Source organism: Micropterus salmoides, unplaced genomic scaffold (assembly GCF_014851395.1).
Source record: "Micropterus salmoides isolate LMB-PRFRI ecotype aquatic unplaced genomic scaffold, ASM1485139v1 Ms_hic_scaffold_14, whole genome shotgun sequence".
In the NCBI taxonomy this organism is placed as follows: domain Eukaryota; kingdom Metazoa; phylum Chordata; class Actinopteri; order Centrarchiformes; family Centrarchidae; genus Micropterus; species Micropterus salmoides.
Genome location: NW_024040485.1, coordinates 21,744,085 through 21,764,450, shown reverse-complemented (window position 1 = coordinate 21,764,450; position 20,366 = coordinate 21,744,085). Strand labels below are relative to the sequence as shown.

The following is a 20,366-nucleotide window of genomic DNA, read 5'->3' as shown; positions in this document are numbered from 1 at the left end:
AGATAGGAGGCATAAAAAACCTGAGTTAATGACCATCTCCTTTGAGTAGCATTTTTTTTAGGTTGATGGAGGTTAATCACCGTATTAATTGATAAAATAAAATGAAACTTCAGTTACTAGTTGGTTGTTATTTTTAAAGAGCACCTTTTATTTTGCTATTTAAACTTGTCATTGATGCACAGACAAGAATTGTATGCCAACACAGGAGAGATGTTACCACTATCCCCCCCATGCTTGTCTTCTCATAGGTCTTTGTTGCTCTCGGTGACGAGCCGGTTCAGTTATTCACAGAGAAAACACGTTGTGTTTGAACACACACTCAGCAATGTATGAAATTAATTATAAGGTAAACATCTGTTATGGCTGGCCTACTTACATTTTGATGAGAATATTTAGCTACAGCTAGTATTTTCAGTCTAGCTACATAAAGGTGACGTTAGTCCAGATGAAAACTGGACTAACCGGCGCTAGCTAAAATCTCAAATGCAAGTTAGTGGGGTCAAAGGTCGAGCTTCGACCTGACTAAACCTGGTCTTAATATCACAGGTGGGTAAGGTAACACAACGAAAAAAATAGTACACATAACTTTGAAAATGATAAAGGTCCTTGCTTAAACTATATTAGGTAGCTATGCTAACTGATAACCGTAAAGTTGGCTGATACGTCTTAATATTTTAATGTTGCTAGCTGGTTGTTCACTAGCTAACACCAGCTAAAGCTAACAAAGCCCAGTTAATTGTTACCTCCACTGTTTCAGTCTATGTAAGTGTTTTAGAAACTTACCTACATCACTCATAAAGAACATTTTTCATATAACTTTGTTCAGCAGGTGGGCTATTTATGACACAGTCAGCCATGTCATATCTATAGATATGTTAAATATTTGAGCTAAATCAACAGGAATATTGCTAACTATATGTAAGCCACATATTTCAAATTTTTTTTGTGTCCAGGAGTGTAATGTAATGAATATTTCTTTCTTTAACTCCCTAAACAGTAAATGGTCTGTATTTTTATAGCGCCTTTCTAGTGTTTTGTGACCACTCAATGCGTTTTATCTGAGGATCTTATGAGAGAAAAATGGTTTGGGTTGTTTTTTCTTTAAACCAGATGTCCCCATCCAAAATCCACAGTGAGTAGATTGACATTGCCCCGCTTTGCACTCAAATTCGTGAGCGCCTACGTGATCTGATGAGATGTTGGACTCTGATGACTGCACCTTGTCTTTGGACAATCTGTTTTTTGAGAAACCCATTGTCCACAAAGTGTGAGTACAAAGAGATGCCATCACGCCGCTCTTCTAATTCTTCTTCCCCTCTCAGCCTAATTAATGTTTTGTTCCCTTTGGATTGTATTTGACAGAAAGCCACTGTACCAAGAGGCCAGTCCATGGCAGCTGGAAGTGCCTCCATGTCTTTCTCAGTTTCCTGCCACTCAGGACATTCAGGAGGAAGCAGAGTCTCTCTCTACCCTATACAGTATGTTGTGCTCTGGATTAGGGTGAATTCCTTTTCACTTGACTTGAGTAAACTGCTCAGTATCTGGCCTATTGAAGCCCTACTAATTTTAACTGTGTGACTCACTGACACAATATCTTGAATAGGCTTGAAAGCATTCCCAATTTCCTTGGTTGCATAAACAAACCGGGATCTGGGTCATATGATATATTCTTATCATTAGTGACTGGAATGGTAAATCTCCTTTTCTATATTTTGTCAACGCGCCAATTTACAGCTACCACCAACTTGATTTGATGAAACTCTCTCTCCCTCTTTATTCTAATATTACTCACAGGTTTCTCACAGAAACCCAAGAAGCTTCTGCCTCCTTTCAAAGGATCAACTGGTCTTAAGGTCTTACCATCAAACATAAACAGTCCTTACAGTTATAACAATGATGAGAAAGAGATTGAAACTCAGGGTGGCAGCACCAGCAGATGTGATGACCTATGGGGAGGTGAAGGGTTCAGGGATTACTCTCAGGGTGCCTGTCAGAGTGCCAGAGGTGGAGATGAAACCCCGCAGGACTCTGGTCATGCAGCCATTAGCCGAATGTGTCTGCCTCTAGACTGCAGCAAAAGCCAACCTTTACGGAGAAGGCAAGTGTCAGCTATTTGTCAAAACAACATTGACATGCATTAAAGAGTGCATGGACATTGTTTTCAGGCAATCTTCTTGTAGTACACATCTGCATTTGGGCTCAAAGATTCATATGTGGCCTTGAGTACAAAATGGTAAAGGATTTCAGACCATAAAAAGCAAACAAGGATTTTCTCTCCTTGGAGGCAGATGCAGAACAATTTTTAAAACATACTTAAATTAGCAGGATTATTGTTATCTGCTATATAAAAGCCATGTTTCCATATTTTGCTGTCCAAAAATGTAATGTAGTGCTGATTCACTCTTTAATCCCTCAAATTGTTGGAATCCATGATGCACTTAATTAAAATGGAACCACAGTGTATACTGAAGAGGCTTGGTTTTTACATCAGTGGACAGTTCATAAGAAGAACATGAAAAAAAGATGCTAAACCATCCTCCATGTTAGCCTTGTTGCCAGAGGCCAAAATGCCTGGCCTTTTTCAAAAAACCCTCTAAGCTTGCAGCAGCGGCACTAATTTATCCTCTCTCTCATTCTGCCATCTTCCTCTTTCAATTCTTTATTCCCTCCGTATCCCATCCTCTCCCAACCCCCAGCTTGTTTAAGGTTCAGGTGTTGAACAATGGAGGTGACTTGTCAAACATAGATGACCTCAGTAACAGCGGCGGCAGCAGCCAGACAGCATCCAGACCTCAAACTTTTCTCGGTCGGGTTACCATGGCGACAGTGCCTCCTCCTCTTCTGCCGCCACGGGCGACAGTTAACCAGGCAACTCCTCCTTTCCCCCCCAAGTGCCCCTTCTCACCCCCTCCTCTGGGCTCATCTGCAGCGAGTGGCAGACCCCCGCAGCAGGCGGCACATGCAGAGATGCAGGACAAGGGCACAAAGAGAGCCTTCATTCCGCCCATGACGCCTCAGCCGCTCCGCATACAAGGTGCTGCACTGCACTGACACAGTCACAGACAGATGCTCGACTCATTGTCTATGACTGGTTTACCAAATAACACTCATATAGCTTCTGTAAAATGTTGCAGCTAATGAGCATGCCCATGTCTAGCCATGGCAGCAGCTGCCACAATGTATTTGGGTGTGATGAGGTGAAATGAGGTGAGCTCCCCTCAGTGACCGCTCCATTGTAATGAAACATGCTGGTCACTAGGTGGTGGACAGTATAGCAGTAGAAACAGTAACAGTAGAAAGCTTTGTAACCACATGTAATCTACAGTAATTTCTGCAGTTTTACTTTACATTCATACAAATCCCTTTGTTTCTTTTAAGCATTTCATACTAACATCAAGGTGGAATGAGTATGTTTTTGATTATGCACAATTTAGGGTCTTCTGGGTGTGGAGTTTTGCGACCAGTTTCTGAAATCCGTATCCTTTTTGTTGTTGTGTAAGTCAACACAATTTTAAATGGTTAAACAGTGTTTGAAATGTGGCTAAAATGCTTGGAATGCAATTTCACAAGTGGTGTGGTTTGATTTCCTGAACCGTGCTAACACAGCAGCCAAGTTCAGATCCATCTTCAGCGAGTTCCCCTTTTTCAACTACGTTCAGTCCAAAGCACTAGATGATGTAAGTGTCAAATGAAAGACTTGAAAACAGAATGCTGGGGATAACATGATGGTTTGCGTTGTTTTGTTATAACCTGTTATAGGTAACTGTGAGTGTTTCCTCGTGTGCATTAATGTTTGCTTTGTTCACAGGTTCTTTACACGGGGAAGAACTTTGTAGCATGTGCTCCCACTGGATCTGGTAAAACAGTGCTGTTTGAGCTAGCTATCGTTCGTCTGCTAATGGAGACCTCAGAGCCCTGGAGAGATATCAAAGCTGTCTATAGTGAGCAAATAGGTGGAAATGAAGAAAATATCCTGAAACTGTGTTACTCTCAAGACTTGAAAAATGAACATGGAACACCTTTCTTCTTTTTTTCTTCTTTCTTGATTCAAAACACTAAACACAGATTAGTGAAAACTCTTGAACTTGTTATCCCTGAGATAAGGAAAGCTCTGAGTTTTTCAATTGCAGAAAGAGAGGTAACTTCAGCTCTGGGTCAGTTACTGTTGGAGCGTATCAAAGCGCGTATCAAAGCACATTATTTAGCGGAGGTTTACTGGATCTCATAATCTAAGTCCTGCTTGGATATCAGTTTGTTACTCAGGAGTAATTTGTTTGAACAGTGTTTTTTGCCCTCACATTCAAATAGTACACAGCTGTTTGTTAGAGCAGTTCTACTAAAATGTTTATTGCACATAATGTTTAATCTCAGTAGAAATTGTAACAATCGGTATAACGCTTTAGACACGTGGGATCAATGAGTAAATATCTCTATCACCCATGTTGTGACTGGCTGCACTGTTGGAACATAATTCCTGTAATATTGGAGATTTTATGTTAATATTTGTGAGAAAGCAGGATTGTGGTGCAGCTGCAGAATAGGCTGCGTATGGTCTGATTGATAGCATTTCACTGACTTTATTTAAATGTACTACATCTATTACAGTAGCTGAAATAAACTCAATGAATGCTGTGAAGGCCAGATCCAAATAGATGTCAAAAATTTAAATTCTACTTTATTGTAACCTCAAAGTCTTTTCAAGTGCAAATCACCAAACACATTACCACTGTAATCAGATTGTGAGCTTACAATCATGTCTCTAGGTCTTTCACCTGTAAATTTTAAGCTATAATTTTCATCTTTAGTTGCTGGCCTGTGTGTTTAGTCCCTGTCAGATTAAAGATGAACAATTATATTTAAAATGTAATATAGTGACAATGGTTTCTTTCATTCAACACACACAAGCTTAACTCAGAGCGAACATACTCAGAGTTGATTGAATGGATCAGATGTTCTGCAGCAAAAGAGATTTCCATCTTTGGGTTCATCAAGAGTTCAGTGTTAGGCTCAGAGTTTGTTAAACCTGCTTTCTGGAATAGAGCCCTGATTTACTTTACTGTTTATACATGTTACCAATGTTAGTAAAGCTTGTGCTGTTATATACCGTCAGCTCAAATATCAAAATTCAGAAATCCTACACCTAATGAAATACAACTTAAAGTCAGTGAAGAGCAACAGACTTTCTTGGCGTGTCATTTCCAGAGTGTTTTGATTTTTGATTCAATTATAGATTTGTGGTATTTCTGAAGTACAGAACTGTCTTGTAAAAAGATTCTCCATTTGTTCTTGCCAGTGGCCCCTATCAAAGCTCTCTGCAGTCAGTGCTTTGAGAGCTGGAAGAAGAAGTTTGGTCCTCTGGGGCTGAGCTGTAAGGAGCTGACGGGCGACACAGAGATTGATGACTTCTTTGAGATTCAGGACTCACACATCATCTTGACCACGCCTGTGTGTGACAGTATACTGCATCTCAATAACACAAATCCAACAACAACTGAAGGAAGAGGGCAGACAAGAATCAAAAGTAAAATTGCGATATGAAGTTGAATACATAATGTATTTTTTTTTTCTCAGGAAAAATGGGACAGCATGACAAGAAAATGGAAGGACAACTGTCTGTTGCAGCTGGTCAGGCTCTTCCTTATCGATGAGGTCAGTGTACTTGTCAGATATGTTGTTCACAGGCCCATTTTTCAGTCTTTATTGTATGTCATAATCTGCTTGCATAACGGTGGATGCTCACTATGTACTTGTGCCAGAAGATGGGTCTGTTTTATGCCACATTACGTGTTGGAACATCATTAGCCTCTGCCCTCAGCACTTTATTTCACATGTTAGCCATTAAAAAATTATAATACATCATGTTCTGGGCCTGCGTATTATGAGAGTGCATACGACCTGTGTAGTTATTCCAAACTGAGTTGCACCTCCTCATGTTAATAATGGACTACGTTGATAAAAGACAGCTTAAATTTATTTTACCTACATACCAACACAGTTGTTGAACCTTTAAGAGGTTTCTAAAGCCAACTGTGAGATGACACATTTTGTTCTTCCAGGTGCATGTGGTGAAGGATGCGACCCGTGGTGCCACTCTGGAAGTGGTGGTGAGCAGGATGAAGGCCGTACATGCCTATAGGACAGCACAGAATCCAGAGACAGGCCTCTCTATGAGGTTTGTGGCTGTATCGGCCACCATACCCAACGTCTCTGATGTAGGTGGCAGAGAAAGAGAGTCAGTGAAGGAGATGTGTTTTGGAATAGAGAATTCAAAAAGCAATGTGGGCAAATCTTTCAGAACAATATAATTCATAGATAAATATGGTAATTGGAGGACTCTGTTTTATAATTAAGTAAGAAAAAAGCTCAAAAATAGTGACAAATTAAAAAAGGCACTGCATCACTGCACTTATCGTACTGTAGTTCTAATGTGAGTCATTAACGCGTGGCCGATCATTGTTTTGTCTGCCTGCTGTTAGATAGCAGACTGGCTGTCTAATGACAATGGTCCAGCCACATACCTGGACATGGATGAGAGCCACCGTCCAGTGAAGCTGAGGAAGGTGGTGCTGGGATTCCCCTGCAGCCCAAACCAGACAGAGTTCAAGTTTGACCTGTCGCTCAACTACAAGATGGCCAACATCATACAAACGTATTCTGACCAGAAACCTACACTAGTGGTGGGTGGGGAAATTGGGCCAAACTTTTTTCTTGTTGTGTTTTTGCTTTGCTTCTTAATTTTCTCATGCGATTGAACAAGGGTGTAAGGTTAAGAGTTAATGAGGATGGTGGGATTACTTCTTGGGCTAATAATGATGTTATTCTGTAGTTTTGCTCTACAAGGAAAGGAGTCCAGCAGTCAGCTACAGTTCTGGCCAAGGATGCTCGGTTCATCATGAGCATTGAGCACAAGCAAAGGTATTTTTCATACTCATCCAAACATGTTCTCACATGTGCAACTATTCATCAAGTCATTGTGTTGTTCAGTTAAGTTCATTTACTGCAAGCTTGATCTTTTTGACTTTTTGTTTCTTTGTGATCTGTTTAGGTTGATGAAATACGCTAACTCTATTCTGGATTCAAAACTGAGAGGTGAGTTCACTTTTGAAACCTATTTGTCAAGACCCACCAGACACCGACTCTGAAATCAGTTTCAGTCCAGGCCCAGTAAGAAAGTACAGGCTCACTTCATTGAGGCTCTAATTATCAGCTGTATTAACAATATTTTGTATTTTGTTTGCGGTCTAGATCTGGTGATGTTAGGAGTTGGTTACCACCATGCAGGAGTTGACTTGTCTGATAGGAAGTTGATAGAAAAGGCCTTCACGCTGGGAGATCTGCCTGTCCTCTGTGAGACTTGGTCACTAATGCTAAGTTTTATTCTGTGCTGTAAACAGATATGTCACTATATAAGCGTACAACATGACCTGTGTTTTTATTTTCTTTGTAATGGTGCAGAAAAAAAACAGGAAAGACGAGTGTCACAGGTTACAACGGCTGAGTCACAGTATTTCACCCATATTGTGTCCGCAGCAGAAGCTTTGTAACTACTGTTTAATGGAAATATAAATAGCAGAGAGTATGACTTTATATGACCTTTAGTGGGATGTTTTACACCAACAGCAATACACAATATTTTCACACCCATAATGACTGAACTGATATGCACTGGTTTGTAGAAATGGAGAGTGAGACTGTGAAATATTTATTCTGTTTGAATAATTATGAGACGCAATAAAGGCATTTCCATATAGAAATAGATATAAAATTAGCCTGACAATAATATAGCTTTTTAAAGCATTTATTGGTGTACCAGGAAATGTACCACACTCTAGTACAAAACAATCAGAAACTTTTGCCACTTTCTGGTAAAACTTGAAATCAGGTTTTTATTGTTTTACTTGGGTACTGAATTTGTGCTTGTGTTCTGATTTTTTTTATATCCTAGTTACCACCAGGACTCTGGCCATGGGGGTGAATCTGCCAGCTCATCTGGTGGTGATCAAGTCCACCATGCAGTATGTGGCAGGCTCCTGTGAGGAGTACAGCGAGGCTGACTTGCTGCAGATGATAGGCCGAGCTGGAAGACCACAAGTAATAGCAGAATAACAAAGGAATGCTTTATTAATTGTCTTACCTCACTTAGCACAACAAGGTATTTGTGATAAAGGTATAAAGATATTTTACTTTTTTACTGGGGCTGTGCCATTTTAACACAAGGTACATTTCTCTTCATTGATTTTTGAAAATGCACCATTACCTGCAGGTAACTAAAGCTGTTATGGAAATGTGTTTAAATACATTAAATGAAATAAGAACGATGGCAACATTTGTCTTTGCTTCTTCTAGTTTGACACATCAGCGACTGCAGTGATCATGACCAAGATCCAAACCAAAGACAAGTACATGAAACTTATGAATGGGATGGAAATCATTGAGAGCAGGTATTACAACTCAGTCACTCTCAGGCTGACTCTTGCTCTCTCATAGGAGAGAAGTTGTACAGTCATACACAAGGTAACAGTATACTTCTTTTCCACAGCTTACACGCACATCTGGTGGAGCACCTGAATGCTGAGATTGTTCTCCAAACCATCAGTGATGTCAACATGGCTCTGGACTGGATACGCTCCACCCTCCTCTACATCAGAGCCCTCAAGAACCCCACACACTATGGTCAGAGCTTCAAACACAAACACAGAAAATGATGTCTATCAGAATTAGTGTCCAGCTACTGTGTCACAACTGTATGTAAAACCAGTCATTGCAACGTGCCTCAACTCCAATTTCAGGTTTCTCTGCTGACCTGGACAGATATGGAATTGAAGCAAAATTACAAGGTGGGCCTTATTATATCTGAAGTCTTTGAAGCCACTTAAGTAGCCTGTTGCTATGAAGAGGATGATCTAATGAGAATCCACTGTACATATGCATATAATGAATTAAAACACTATACTGACTGCTCCTGTCTGTTCTCTGAATTTTTGGGTTAATTGTGCACATAACACATTCATACACTACTGTAGTTTGAGGTGTTTCTTTGTCCTTTCATAGAACTGTGTCTGAAGAACCTCAACTCTCTGTCCTCCATTGGTCTGATCGACATGGATGAGGATATAAACATCAAACCAACAGGTAGAGAGGAAATTTGTTTAAATGTTTGGGAAACTCTGCATTAGTTTATTTATTTTATTTTTTTTACTTTTACTAACTACACTTTTCTTTTTCAACTAAGCTTGACATTCACACGAAGCTGTTCAGTAGCTTGTTTTTGTTCCTTGCAGAGGCCGGCAGGTTGATGGCTAGGTACTGTGTTGCCTTTGACACCATGAAACATTTCAGCAAAGTGGCTGGCACTGAAAACCTGTCTGACCTGGTAGGTTTCCCGATAAGACTGCACAGTACTAATGAATTTATTTTAAGAAACAGGTGTATGACGGTAAGGCATTGCAATGAAAATACTATCGAGATCAAACGTGTGTGTGTGTGTGTGTGTGTGTGTGTGTGTCTGTGTGTCTGTGTGTCTGTGTGTGTGTGTGTGTGTGTGTGTGTGTGTGTGTGTGTGTGTGTGTGTGTGTACAGATTGAGTTGGTGTCAAAGAGCAGAGAGTTCAACGAGATTCAGTTGAGAATGAACGAGAAGAGGCTCTTGAACACTTTGAACAGGGACAAGAACAGGATCACCATAAGGTCAGACACATTTATTGTATTGACAGTGGCCCATACAGTATCACAAACCCTGTTTTTAACTTTTAGATTGGAATTGCATGTGGTAGAGGGAGACACACGCCATTGTAATGAGATGTTTATGTATTTTTACAGATTTCCCATTGAGGGAAAGATCAAAAACAGTGAGATGAAAGTGAACTGGTAGGTTTATTCATTCAGCGCTTTAAAAGCTGTGGAAAAGCAGTGTTGAATAAAGAAGGAACACTGTTTTATTGCAGAATTTATATTATGAAGTTCTTACTGACTGACCACTATACAAATGATGTGTTTATTGCTTTGTCCTTAGCTTGATTCAGGCTCAGTTGGGTTCCGTCCCAATTCAAGAGTTTGGACTTACACAGGACACAGCAAAGATCTTCAGGAATGGGATGCGCATCAGTAAATGTATGTTGGGTAACTCAGGGATAACAAATGAACAAAGTGCCCTTTGACTGTATTTGTTTTAACTTTGATTGTTTTTGATCCCAATGAGGTCTGTCTGAGTTTTTGAGTCAGCGATCCAAGATGGGTTTCTCTGCCCTGCTCAACTCTCTGATCCTGGCTAAGTGCTTCAGAGCCAAGCTTTGGGAAAACTCGCCCTATGTTTCCAAACAGCTGGAGAAGATAGGTGGATACACAGACATAGCATAGTATAGGACCTTTTATCTGAGCATTGTAAATATAGTACTAAAATATAATAATTTGAGTGGTTCACACTCATTGTTGTACATTATGGATTAATTAATAAACCACACATTAAATGTACAAGTTGTGTGTTTTAGGCCAGACCCTATCCACTGCCATGGTGAACGCTGGACTCACCACTTTCAGCAAAATAGAGGAAACCAATGCCAGAGAGCTTGAGCTGGTCAGTATGTATAATATTTAAAAAGAAAACACTGCTTAATAATATAAACTATTAATTGAGCTCGATCTGTGGCAATGTAGACATTGTGATGCTTCAACTGTAAAGCTGATTTTAATAGTTCAGGTACTGTTACGTTTAGCACTGTCTGAAAACTGTTAATACCCTATCAACACAAAATACATACATAAAAAAATGTTGAATAAAGATTTTTGGGTAATTATTGTAAAAGAATCTGGATGTGATTTTTTTCTAACTGTATTTCTGTTATTTAGATTCTCAATAGACACCCACCATTTGGTAACCAAATCAGAGAATCTGTCATAAATCTCCCAAAGTATGAAGTTACTTTGGAGCAGGTAAAAGATGTTGCCAAGTTATTTTAAATAAAATGTTTTATTACCTCATATAATAGAGCTTTTCACTTTTAATCCTTTTTCTTTAAAGTTGTTTCTTTTTTTTGTAGCTTCCAAGGTATAGCTGTGCTACGGCAGAGATTGTGGTAAAGGTGAACCTAAAAAATCAATCGCAGCTGCTGTCCAGGAGAACAGCTCCAGAACACCACTATGTCTCTCTGATCATCGGAAACACTGACAACACTGTGGTCTTCCTACAGAAACTCAGGTGAAACCCAGTCTCCCAACAAATGTTGTGTTGTCTTTGCTTTCTTTCACTTAACATGTATTTCTCTAGAATTACTTTATTAAATCAGAACACAGACCTTTCACCATTATGTAAATTAAAGACGGAACCTGGTTTGAGTGGATATAGGATATTGATTTTCAGCAGGCATCCTCTTGTTGGTTTTCCAGTGACTTGGTGTTGTTGAAGTGTGGAAGCTGGTCAAAGAAGATTGAGGTGGCGAAGGCCTCGAAAGGAGAGGAGATCAGTGTCAATCTCATCAGTTCAGAATATGGTAAATACCTTTGCATTTACATAAATGTAATAATTCGCCTTGCCTTTTGTTCAATTGTTGTGCAACAAAGTGCTGTTGTTGAGCTGATACATCTTTCATCTGGCAGTTTGTTGTAAAGCACTGTTTTTGTTATATGCATATCACTGAGGAATAAGTCTAATGTGTCAAGTTAAAGGAGGCAATTATTCAATTTTTATATTTTTATCAAAATAAATATTGTAATAACTTTAAACATGGAAAACAACAACATATTTTCAGGCATTTTTGCTGTATTCAAAGCTAATTCATAAAACATAAAAATTCATCAAATCAAACAAGATTTTCGAGTTGTTACACGTCTGTATAATATAATAATAATAATAATAGAGATGGGAGAATTAATCGATTCTTAGATGCATCGCGATGCGGACGTGGAAGATTATGAATCGATTAACAAATGTATAAAAATCGATTATTAAATGTTAGTTGATGTTAATAATAATAATGTATATATTGTTCTGTAATGTAATGTAATAATGTTGACGGAACGCAAAAAGCGGAACTCGCGGAAGGGCAGCGGCCGGACTGCATGTGTAGCGCACACAACAGAGAGACCAGTGAGTGTTCCCCTGTATTCCGCACACCTCCACTGCTGAATGAATAACCACCCTACTAAAATGTCACACAATCATTAATATCAATGAGAAAGTAATGCTTTTAACTCGCAAACCGCGAGCATGATGACACTCGAGGTTCGGCAGCTCTATGTGTATCCTGTGTGAGGCCGCGCGAGAGAGAGCGAGCGGCAAAACCTGACGCTGAAAGTTAGTGGAGTAAGTGCAGTAAGTTTCAGTCTGGTAGTAAACGTGCAGCGTAGGTAACTGTGTGTCCGTTAATAAAAGTTCCCCCAACTACTGGAAAAGTGAAGGCTGTTATCGCTAGCTAACATCTCCCCTGTACAAGGGCGTGCTCTCCTTCCCCAACACCAGACTTTTGGGGACAGAGCCTTCAGCGTCACAGCCCCCACCCTCTGGAACTCATCCCCACACAGACCTGAAATGCTCCCTGTCTGGACATTAAAAAATCTACTAAAAACCCAGCTCTTTACCCAGGCATTCACTCCTGAATGACTTTTTGTTGTTCTGTCACTGTAACTATGTATAAAGCGTCATTGGGTCCTGTGAAAGGCGCTAAAAATATTTATTTATGTAATGTTAGCTAAATTAGTAACGAAGTAACATTAATTATCGGCTGTATGTCAGTACTAACTAACCAACTAGTCAAGGGTTGAGAACATCTGGTACAAGCTTAGACTAAACTGGTGTACAGCTCTGTCCTGTATTGGAAATCCTGATTATTATTTTTCAGTTTTCAGAGGAGTCTGACAACTGGTTGTTAATGAAATGAGGGACCATGGAGCCGAGGTTAATAAAGTAGGGATGCAAACTAGTCCTTTTAAGCTAATTAGCAGATGTTTCTTTTGGATGTTAAAGCTCAAATTAAATGCTTAGTAATTATCCAGGGATCCTGTATAGAAAAAATGATGCATCAAGATGTAACGATAATCGTTTTATAATTGAATCGCAGCCCTCTGTATAGTAATCGAATCGTGAGGTGCCCAGAGATTCCCACTGCTAGTATATAATGTACATCTTGTTTTTGGCTATCAACTGCCTGTCAGTGCATATACTGTACATATCTGCCTTTTCCTCTCCTATAGTGGGCCTGGACATCCAGCAGAAGTTCAGTGTGTACTACTCTGGAGCCAGGAGGTTTGGAACTGATAATCCATATAACATATCATATGACCGTACCAGACAGAGACCGCAGCCATCTGCACTGAAACTACAGTCTACATATCAGGCTGCAACTCCGAGGGAAAATGCCACATCTGCTACAGACCAAGGCACTACACTGGAGCTTTGTTACTGATGATTTTGTTAATGCTGAAATATAAAATAATGTATATTGAGAGTAGTTTTTCAAAGGCTTTTCAAAGGTTGAAATTAGATGTTTTTTGTTCTCTGTTCAAATAATAACAAACAGATTTAGTCAATAAACGACAGTGCAACCACTTCTGCAAGAATAAGGATCTCTGTGGCCACGATTGCTGTGAGTACAATCACGTCTTCCACTGTGTACATGTCTTTTTGTACACTCATGTATCTACCATGTATCTGCTTTGTGTGTCAAGATAATAGATAATTCATGTGTGTCCATCACCCTCACCAAGGTAAAGTAGGTGTAGCTGTGGCACGGAAGAGGTCAGCAAGTCAAGAATCCGGCTTCTCTTCCTATTTGAAAGACCTGAGGAGCAGGTGTGACACACTCGCGCAGACTCCTGTCAAAAGACTCAAGGTGAGAAAGAAAACAGGTATGTCTTTTTTTGCCCACATCGTATCGTCTAAACATTGCAGCCATCATACAAAAAACAAAGAGTTGTTGAATTGAGACCGTCACGATTTCACGTTAAATATATGATATAGACCTGAGGTTGTGTTATCCTCAACCAGTCTCATCTAATATATCACACACAACACAGTAGGATTAAGTCTGCTGAAGTCAGAAGATGCTGATGAGTCACAAGATTATAGGAACAGCACAATATCTATAACATATAATATGACTATATATATTTACAGGTACTATACTGTATAGTATGAGGATATGAGGATGAGAGTCTATGTATATATGCACTTTAGACAAGATATTCAACCCATTATTTAGTTTACAGGTGTAGAATATGCAGATTAGGTACAATGTCTGCGTTCCTATGTTCAAATCCAGATGAGGTCATAAAGATCATGCTGTATGGATAAATGTGCAGGCTACATGTGCATTGTTGTTTTAATTCTACTGAACCAAATGAGAATAGCAAATAGAATCTTTGCGTGAACTAGACAAACTAGATATGTGTCTTTCTTGTGTCCACATCTTTCTGTATAACTAAACTGAATAAATCTGTGTTTGATGCTCTGTTTTTATTTGCTCAGATGAAAATGAGTGAGGAGTCGGTGTCTGTCAACATGCAGGAGTTTTCTTACAAACCCAAAGAGAGGCTACCTACTGTTTCCAGGTATTCACAGTTACATTGACATTTTAGACACATATTTAGACGGTATACAGTCCCCTCCAAAAGTATTGGAACGGTAAGGCAAATTCCTTTGTTTTTGTTGTACACTGAAGACATTTGGGCTTAAGATCAAAAGATGAGTATGAGACAAGAGTTCAGAATTTCAGCTCTCATTTCCTGGTATTCACATCTAGATGTGTTAAAACAACACATCCACCCGTTGTTTGAACCCACCCATTTTTCAAGTGAGCAAAACTATTGGAACATGTGACTGACAGATATTTCTTGTTGCCCAGGTGTTGCCTTTTAGGTTGATTGTCCAAATATTAAATAGCTCTGCATGACTGGTCTAAGTTTTCAACCTTGGTTCAAACCTATAAAGACTGCATTTCCTGTTAAAGAGGATAAACCAACATTAAGACCAGAGAGCTTTCTATGGGCGAAAAGTAAGCCATTGTCAAGCTGAGAAAAGAGGGAAAATCGACCAGAGGCATTGGACAAACATTGGGCATAGCAAGCACAACAATTTGGAATGTCCTGAAAAAGAAAGAAACTACTGTTGTACTGAGCAAACAGACGTCGAACAGGTCGGCCAAGGAAAACAACAGTAGTTGATGACAGAAATATAGTGAGAGCTGTGAAGAAAACCCCTGAAACATCAGTAAGTCGCCAACAACCTCCACAGTGCAGGGAAGAAGGTATCACAATGTCCTGTTTGAAGAAGACTCAGACAGCCGAAATATAGAGGCCACTCCACAAGATGCAAACCACTCATCAGCAGGAAGAATCAGAAGGCCAGATTGAAATTTGCAAAGAAGTACAGAGATGAGCCGCAAAGGTTCTGGAACACAATCTGATGGACTGATGAGACCAAGATTAATCTCTACCAAAGTGATGGAAAGGCCAAAGTGTGGAGAAAGGAAGGAACTGCTTATGATCCGAAGCATACAAGCTCATCTGTGAAGCATGGTGGAGGTAATCTCATGGCTTGGGCTTGCACGGCTGCTTCAGGAACAGGCTCATTAATATTTATTGATGATGTAACTGATGATGGTAGCAGCAGAATGAATTCAGAAGTGGACAGAAACATTTTGCCTGCCAATTTACAGAGAAATGCATTGAAACTAATCGGGAGGAAGTTTTTCATGCAGCAGGACAATGACCCAAAGCACACTGCCAACAAAACAAAGGACTTCATCAGGGGGGAAAAGTGGAAGGTTTTAGACTGGCAAAGTCAATCACCTGACCTTAACCCAATAGAGCATGCATTACACCTCCTTCAAGCTACACTGAGCAACTTTTAGAGCAATCGTGCAGGGCAACGTTGCCGTCAGTGGTAATTAGTAAAGATTACTACCGTAATCCCCTTCCCCCATCACTCCGCCACCCGCCCCGAAATGAGAGCTGAAATTCTGAACTCTTGTCTCATACTCATCTTTTGATCTTAAACCCAAATGTCTTCAGTGAACAACAAAAACAAAGGAATTTGCCTTACCGTTCCAATACTTTTGGAGGGGACTGTAGGCAATAATCCAAAGTCCATAAGCCTAAATAAGTGTGAAAAACAAAGACAGGAACAGAAGTGAAAAGAATTTGTTAAAATAAGTTTGGTTTCAATTAAATCTGATGGCCTGACGCTGAATTACATTCATCTCCTATTTTATTTAATGAAGTTATGGTGGGAGTCAGTATGGAGCGTCAGCAAGACCTCACATTGAGATTGTGGATCTGACCGGAGAAGACTGGGCTGAACTGCCTGACACAGTTCATCTGGACGATGATGACACTGGTAAAAAAGTGGCATGTGGAAGATTAACTCAACACAATCCCCATTGTTGAGTTTTACAATCACATGTTCTGTATTTTTCTGTCTCTCACGCTCTGTCATTTTCTCTCCTTTTGAGATTATCAAACAACTTAATTTAAACTCATTAGACAAACGACCCTGGTGGTGTTGCATGTTTTGGCTCATTAACTACAAATCCCATATACTTTACAAATTGCCAGTTATTTTTCTGTGTATGCTATGTGATTCCCTAGCCATTGTTATCAGCTCATTTCAGTAAACTACCAGTACATCATCTTGAAATGTACACTTCGAGCACAGTACAGGGATTTATAAGCCATGTTCTCAGAGGGAAAACCTCTGGAGATAAACAACAAGCACACAAGGACATTGTCAAAAGTATAATGTTAACATGGTTCATGAAAAACATTTTTCATTGGCTATTGATGTTTCATTTTAGGTGGCAGAGGATTTATTAATCCACCAACAAAGAGAGAAGTAATGCACGCTTGACACAAAAAATAAAGGTGATGAAATGTTAAAAATATTCAAGGATCAGGTATGAAAATCAGTCTATGAATTTGATGATTGGCCAACAACTAGGAAAATGTTTGTACATTACAATGTACATTACGGAGCGACAGTGAACGCACCACTGCAGATGTCACTCAGTACCACGTTGGTTTGCAGTGAGAGAGCAGAGGTGGGTGTGTGTTAGTGAGGGGAAAAGTTAAATGAAGGTGAAGCAAATTTAATTAGTGAATAAACAATAAAATAAGGTGGAAAATGACCTAGAATAACCTACTATCAATACAAATACATTATACACCACTACTGCCCCCACCGGCCGCTGCCGCCACAGTTACACTGTCTTAATGAGAGCTCAACAATCCGGGAGCGGGTGTGTTGCATCTGTCTCTCAGAAACACGAAACAAGACCATGGACTTTTGTGTTGCGGTTTCGGTCTCGGTTTCAAAACCGTTACAGCCCTAATCATCTGGCCAAGATAATCGCCTATACCAGGGGTTTTCAAAGATTGAGACTGTGGCCCTTCCGCTACCGCCCCTTAGTTTACTTGCTTAGTTTTGCTTAATTTGTGGATGCCTATGGGATCATGATTACGTTAGTTGATCACATAGACACTCAACTATAAAGCCAAGCTAACCTAATATTGCTGTTTGCCATCAACCTCAAAAGGCATGTATTAGTTTTCATTCGCTGAGCCTCCCCTGAAACAGTTTGGAGCCTTCTGGGGAGGCCCGCCTACCACTTTTAAAACCTCTGGTCTTTACCATCGACTTGTTAGTTCTGCACAAGTTTTTAGTGAATGATAAAAAACGTGCAAAAAGACACCAAGTAAGATCTTTAAAAAACTCTATGAAGGCCCAAAGTGCAGTAGCACTTGATGGTGTAGCTATTCTTTTTATTTAAGTCATCTGTGTTTAGGTTCCTCAATGTGGAAGAACCCAGGAATCAGTGTTGGTGTGAGTCAGAACCATAAACCGCATCCAAACCAGATCAATACAACCAACTTGGCTTACTTGAAGAGGTCTGCTGCTGTGTCAAACCAGGACGAAAATGCTGCAGCCTCACAAATACCAACTGTCAGCTTTGACCTTGGATATGAATGGGACGACTGGGGCGACTTTGATGACGAAAACTTGGTGCATGCCAGCGAGACATCATCGGCCTTGTGTCCAACAAATGCTAAACCTCAAGTCCAGCAGTCTTTTGCCACAACATCAACACAAGTATTCTGCCATCATTTACAAGTCAAACCCTGTATAACCACTGCCAGAACACCACTGAGGTAAGGCCGGACTTGTGTAATTGTGTTAAACATCAAAAAATGTGTGAAACAAATCTCCTTTCAGAAAACAATCGTTCCCTGAGGTTTCTTATTATCATTAGTACAGTAAAAACATTTGTCATATTTATGTGTTTCAGGTCGATTTCACCAACTTTAAGTCCTGAAATCAGAAAACCAGGACTGTCCCAGGTCACAGTCAGACCGCAGAACAGAATCACACTCGCCTGGAATAAAAAGGTGTGCGTGTTTGTGTACAGAGATCTGTGCATGTGCTACTTTTGCAGTTTAGTGGTATCCTAAACAATATGCTATTGTATACATGGTTACTCAGGTAGACTTTGTTGTCGTGAGAGACAAAATTAAGCTAGCTGGCTTACATACTGTACATATTACAGTATTACAGTACCATGTAAACATTAACATCTTACTCCTGTCAATGTTTTCACCAAATAATATTTTAAATGTCTCTCAGCTGTAAAGATACATTGAAATGTCAACAAAACTTTTAGTGACTGTTGCTCTTTTGCTGATGGGATTTTCTCTTTGTGGAAAGAAATATTCTGTGAGTTTATTAATAGCAAAACGGTTACTGACTGTCAGGTTAAGATTAACTGGTGTATGGTCAGTACCCGAGCTAATTGGCACGTGTGACACTTGCCTCTCTTCCTCCTTGTACAGAGACCAAGCATCTTCAGTGAAGAGGTCACAGTAAAAACACCACAAAATCTGCTGAAACAGAGTGAGACCCACGTGGCCCCACTTACCAGAAGGTTTGATTTTTTCTCAACAGTGAGCGTCCCACCAAACACCAGCTCATCTGTCAGCAGAAGGTAGAGGAAAATATGATTACAAGGCTTTTTTGACTCATTACAATATTCAATCTTTAGTATATAATGAAAATAATCATATATTCAATACACTTTTACTAAAGGATGCTTTTTCACCTGATTCAGCTAAATAATTGTTGATTTTTTTTACATCCTGTACACTCAGCACCAGCAGCAAAGAAGAGGAAGCTTTCCTTGGGATATTTGATGGAATATTTTAGAAGTAATGCTTGTCTGACATGAATATGTTATTAACATGAAGTGTTTTCTTTATGTTTGTGTTAATTTTTCATTAACCTTATAGCTTCACATCAAGATTTGTAGACTGTTTTGAAGTCAGGTTATTATATATTCATATTGTAAATGAAACAAATTGTTTCTAAAGTTCTAATTATTACTAATGTTATTTATTTATTTATGTATTTATTTATTCAATAAAGTTTGTTTATTGGATGATTCAGTACAGTCAAGTAGTAGCTTTGTGATTGTTGCCAAGTATTTTAGAGACGTCTGTGGTTCAGGGGGTAGAGCGGTCGTCCACTTATCAGAACATCAGTGGTTCGCTCCCCCAGTCTGCATGTCGAAGTGTCCTTGAGCAAGAAAAGTGTGAACATGTATGAATTAGTTAATTTCTGTTTCTGGCTCATCAGTGTGTGAATGTGGTGTAGTGTAAAGCGTTTTGAGTGGTCAGAAAGACTAGAAATGCGCTGTACAAATACAGACCTTTTACTGTAGATGAGAGGCCCATCCTTTGAGCTATCGTGTATAATGTATATGTATTTATCACCACTCTATACAAGTCTGAAAATCTGTCTTATTTTACCATTAGGAGTCCTGCTAAAAAGCACTAAAAGTTCCTTGAGTTTCCCTTTAAGAGCTTTTCATGAAGCTGCTGAGGGCAACTTTTACTGAGGAACTGAGAGAGCTCAAGTAATTTACTCACTTGTCTACAGTGATTGGTTGACAGGTGACCAGTCTGTGTCAATGATTGGATTAAATTAAATTAGATTATATTAAAAAAAGTAAAATTAAATTTACATTTAAAAATGTGATCAAATCATTCAAATAAATCAATTAAGTTATTTAATGAAATCACATCAACTAAATTATATTTTAAATATTAAATTAAATATTTTTAACAAATGTATGTTTTAAACTGCATCAAACAAAGTAAAATATGGACTTTTTTTTTGCCTCCCTCCTTTGACATTCAGCACATATTCTACAGCTACCCTAATGCATCGATGGCCATGAAACCACTTTTATTTATTTAATTTGGTGATTATTTACTGTACACTTAATGTTCTGTGCAACAAATGGATTACTGCATTTTTCCAGTGTTGGTGTAAATTAGTGGAGGAGAGTTATGAAAACTGTCATCTTGGTCGGTGAGCGGATTTAACTC

General features: G+C 39.3%; 1 protein-coding gene across 3 annotated transcripts; it reads left to right on the top strand.

The window, feature by feature from the left end:
• The first annotated feature begins 64 nt into the window (after positions 1 to 64).
• Positions 65 to 19,426, top strand: hfm1 (helicase for meiosis 1). 3 transcript variants are annotated; one of them, XM_038718365.1, is made up of 38 exons: positions 65 to 546; positions 1,111 to 1,267; positions 1,363 to 1,478; positions 1,795 to 2,098; positions 2,697 to 3,034; positions 3,435 to 3,476; positions 3,607 to 3,677; positions 3,809 to 3,941; positions 5,294 to 5,445; positions 5,572 to 5,649; positions 6,057 to 6,104; positions 6,477 to 6,677; positions 6,827 to 6,915; positions 7,046 to 7,089; positions 7,246 to 7,347; positions 7,946 to 8,091; positions 8,347 to 8,441; positions 8,540 to 8,673; positions 8,790 to 8,837; positions 9,052 to 9,132; positions 9,282 to 9,373; positions 9,580 to 9,686; positions 9,819 to 9,866; positions 10,012 to 10,109; positions 10,198 to 10,332; positions 10,487 to 10,572; positions 10,845 to 10,928; positions 11,036 to 11,193; positions 11,382 to 11,485; positions 13,185 to 13,370; positions 13,511 to 13,576; positions 13,698 to 13,822; positions 14,458 to 14,540; positions 16,211 to 16,326; positions 17,771 to 18,134; positions 18,272 to 18,371; positions 18,813 to 18,964; positions 19,128 to 19,426. In XM_038718365.1, exons 2-38 carry the CDS (start codon positions 1,197 to 1,199, stop codon positions 19,180 to 19,182), a joined length of 4,452 nt encoding a protein of 1,483 aa, XP_038574293.1. In that variant the 5' UTR covers positions 65 to 546; positions 1,111 to 1,196; the 3' UTR covers positions 19,183 to 19,426. The 3 variants fall into 3 exon arrangements, with proteins under 3 accessions (XP_038574293.1, XP_038574292.1, XP_038574294.1); XM_038718364.1 differs by having other exon boundaries at positions 6,057 to 6,212; XM_038718366.1 differs by lacking the exon at positions 1,795 to 2,098 and having other exon boundaries at positions 6,057 to 6,212.
• Positions 19,427 to 20,366: the final 940 nt, after the last annotated feature.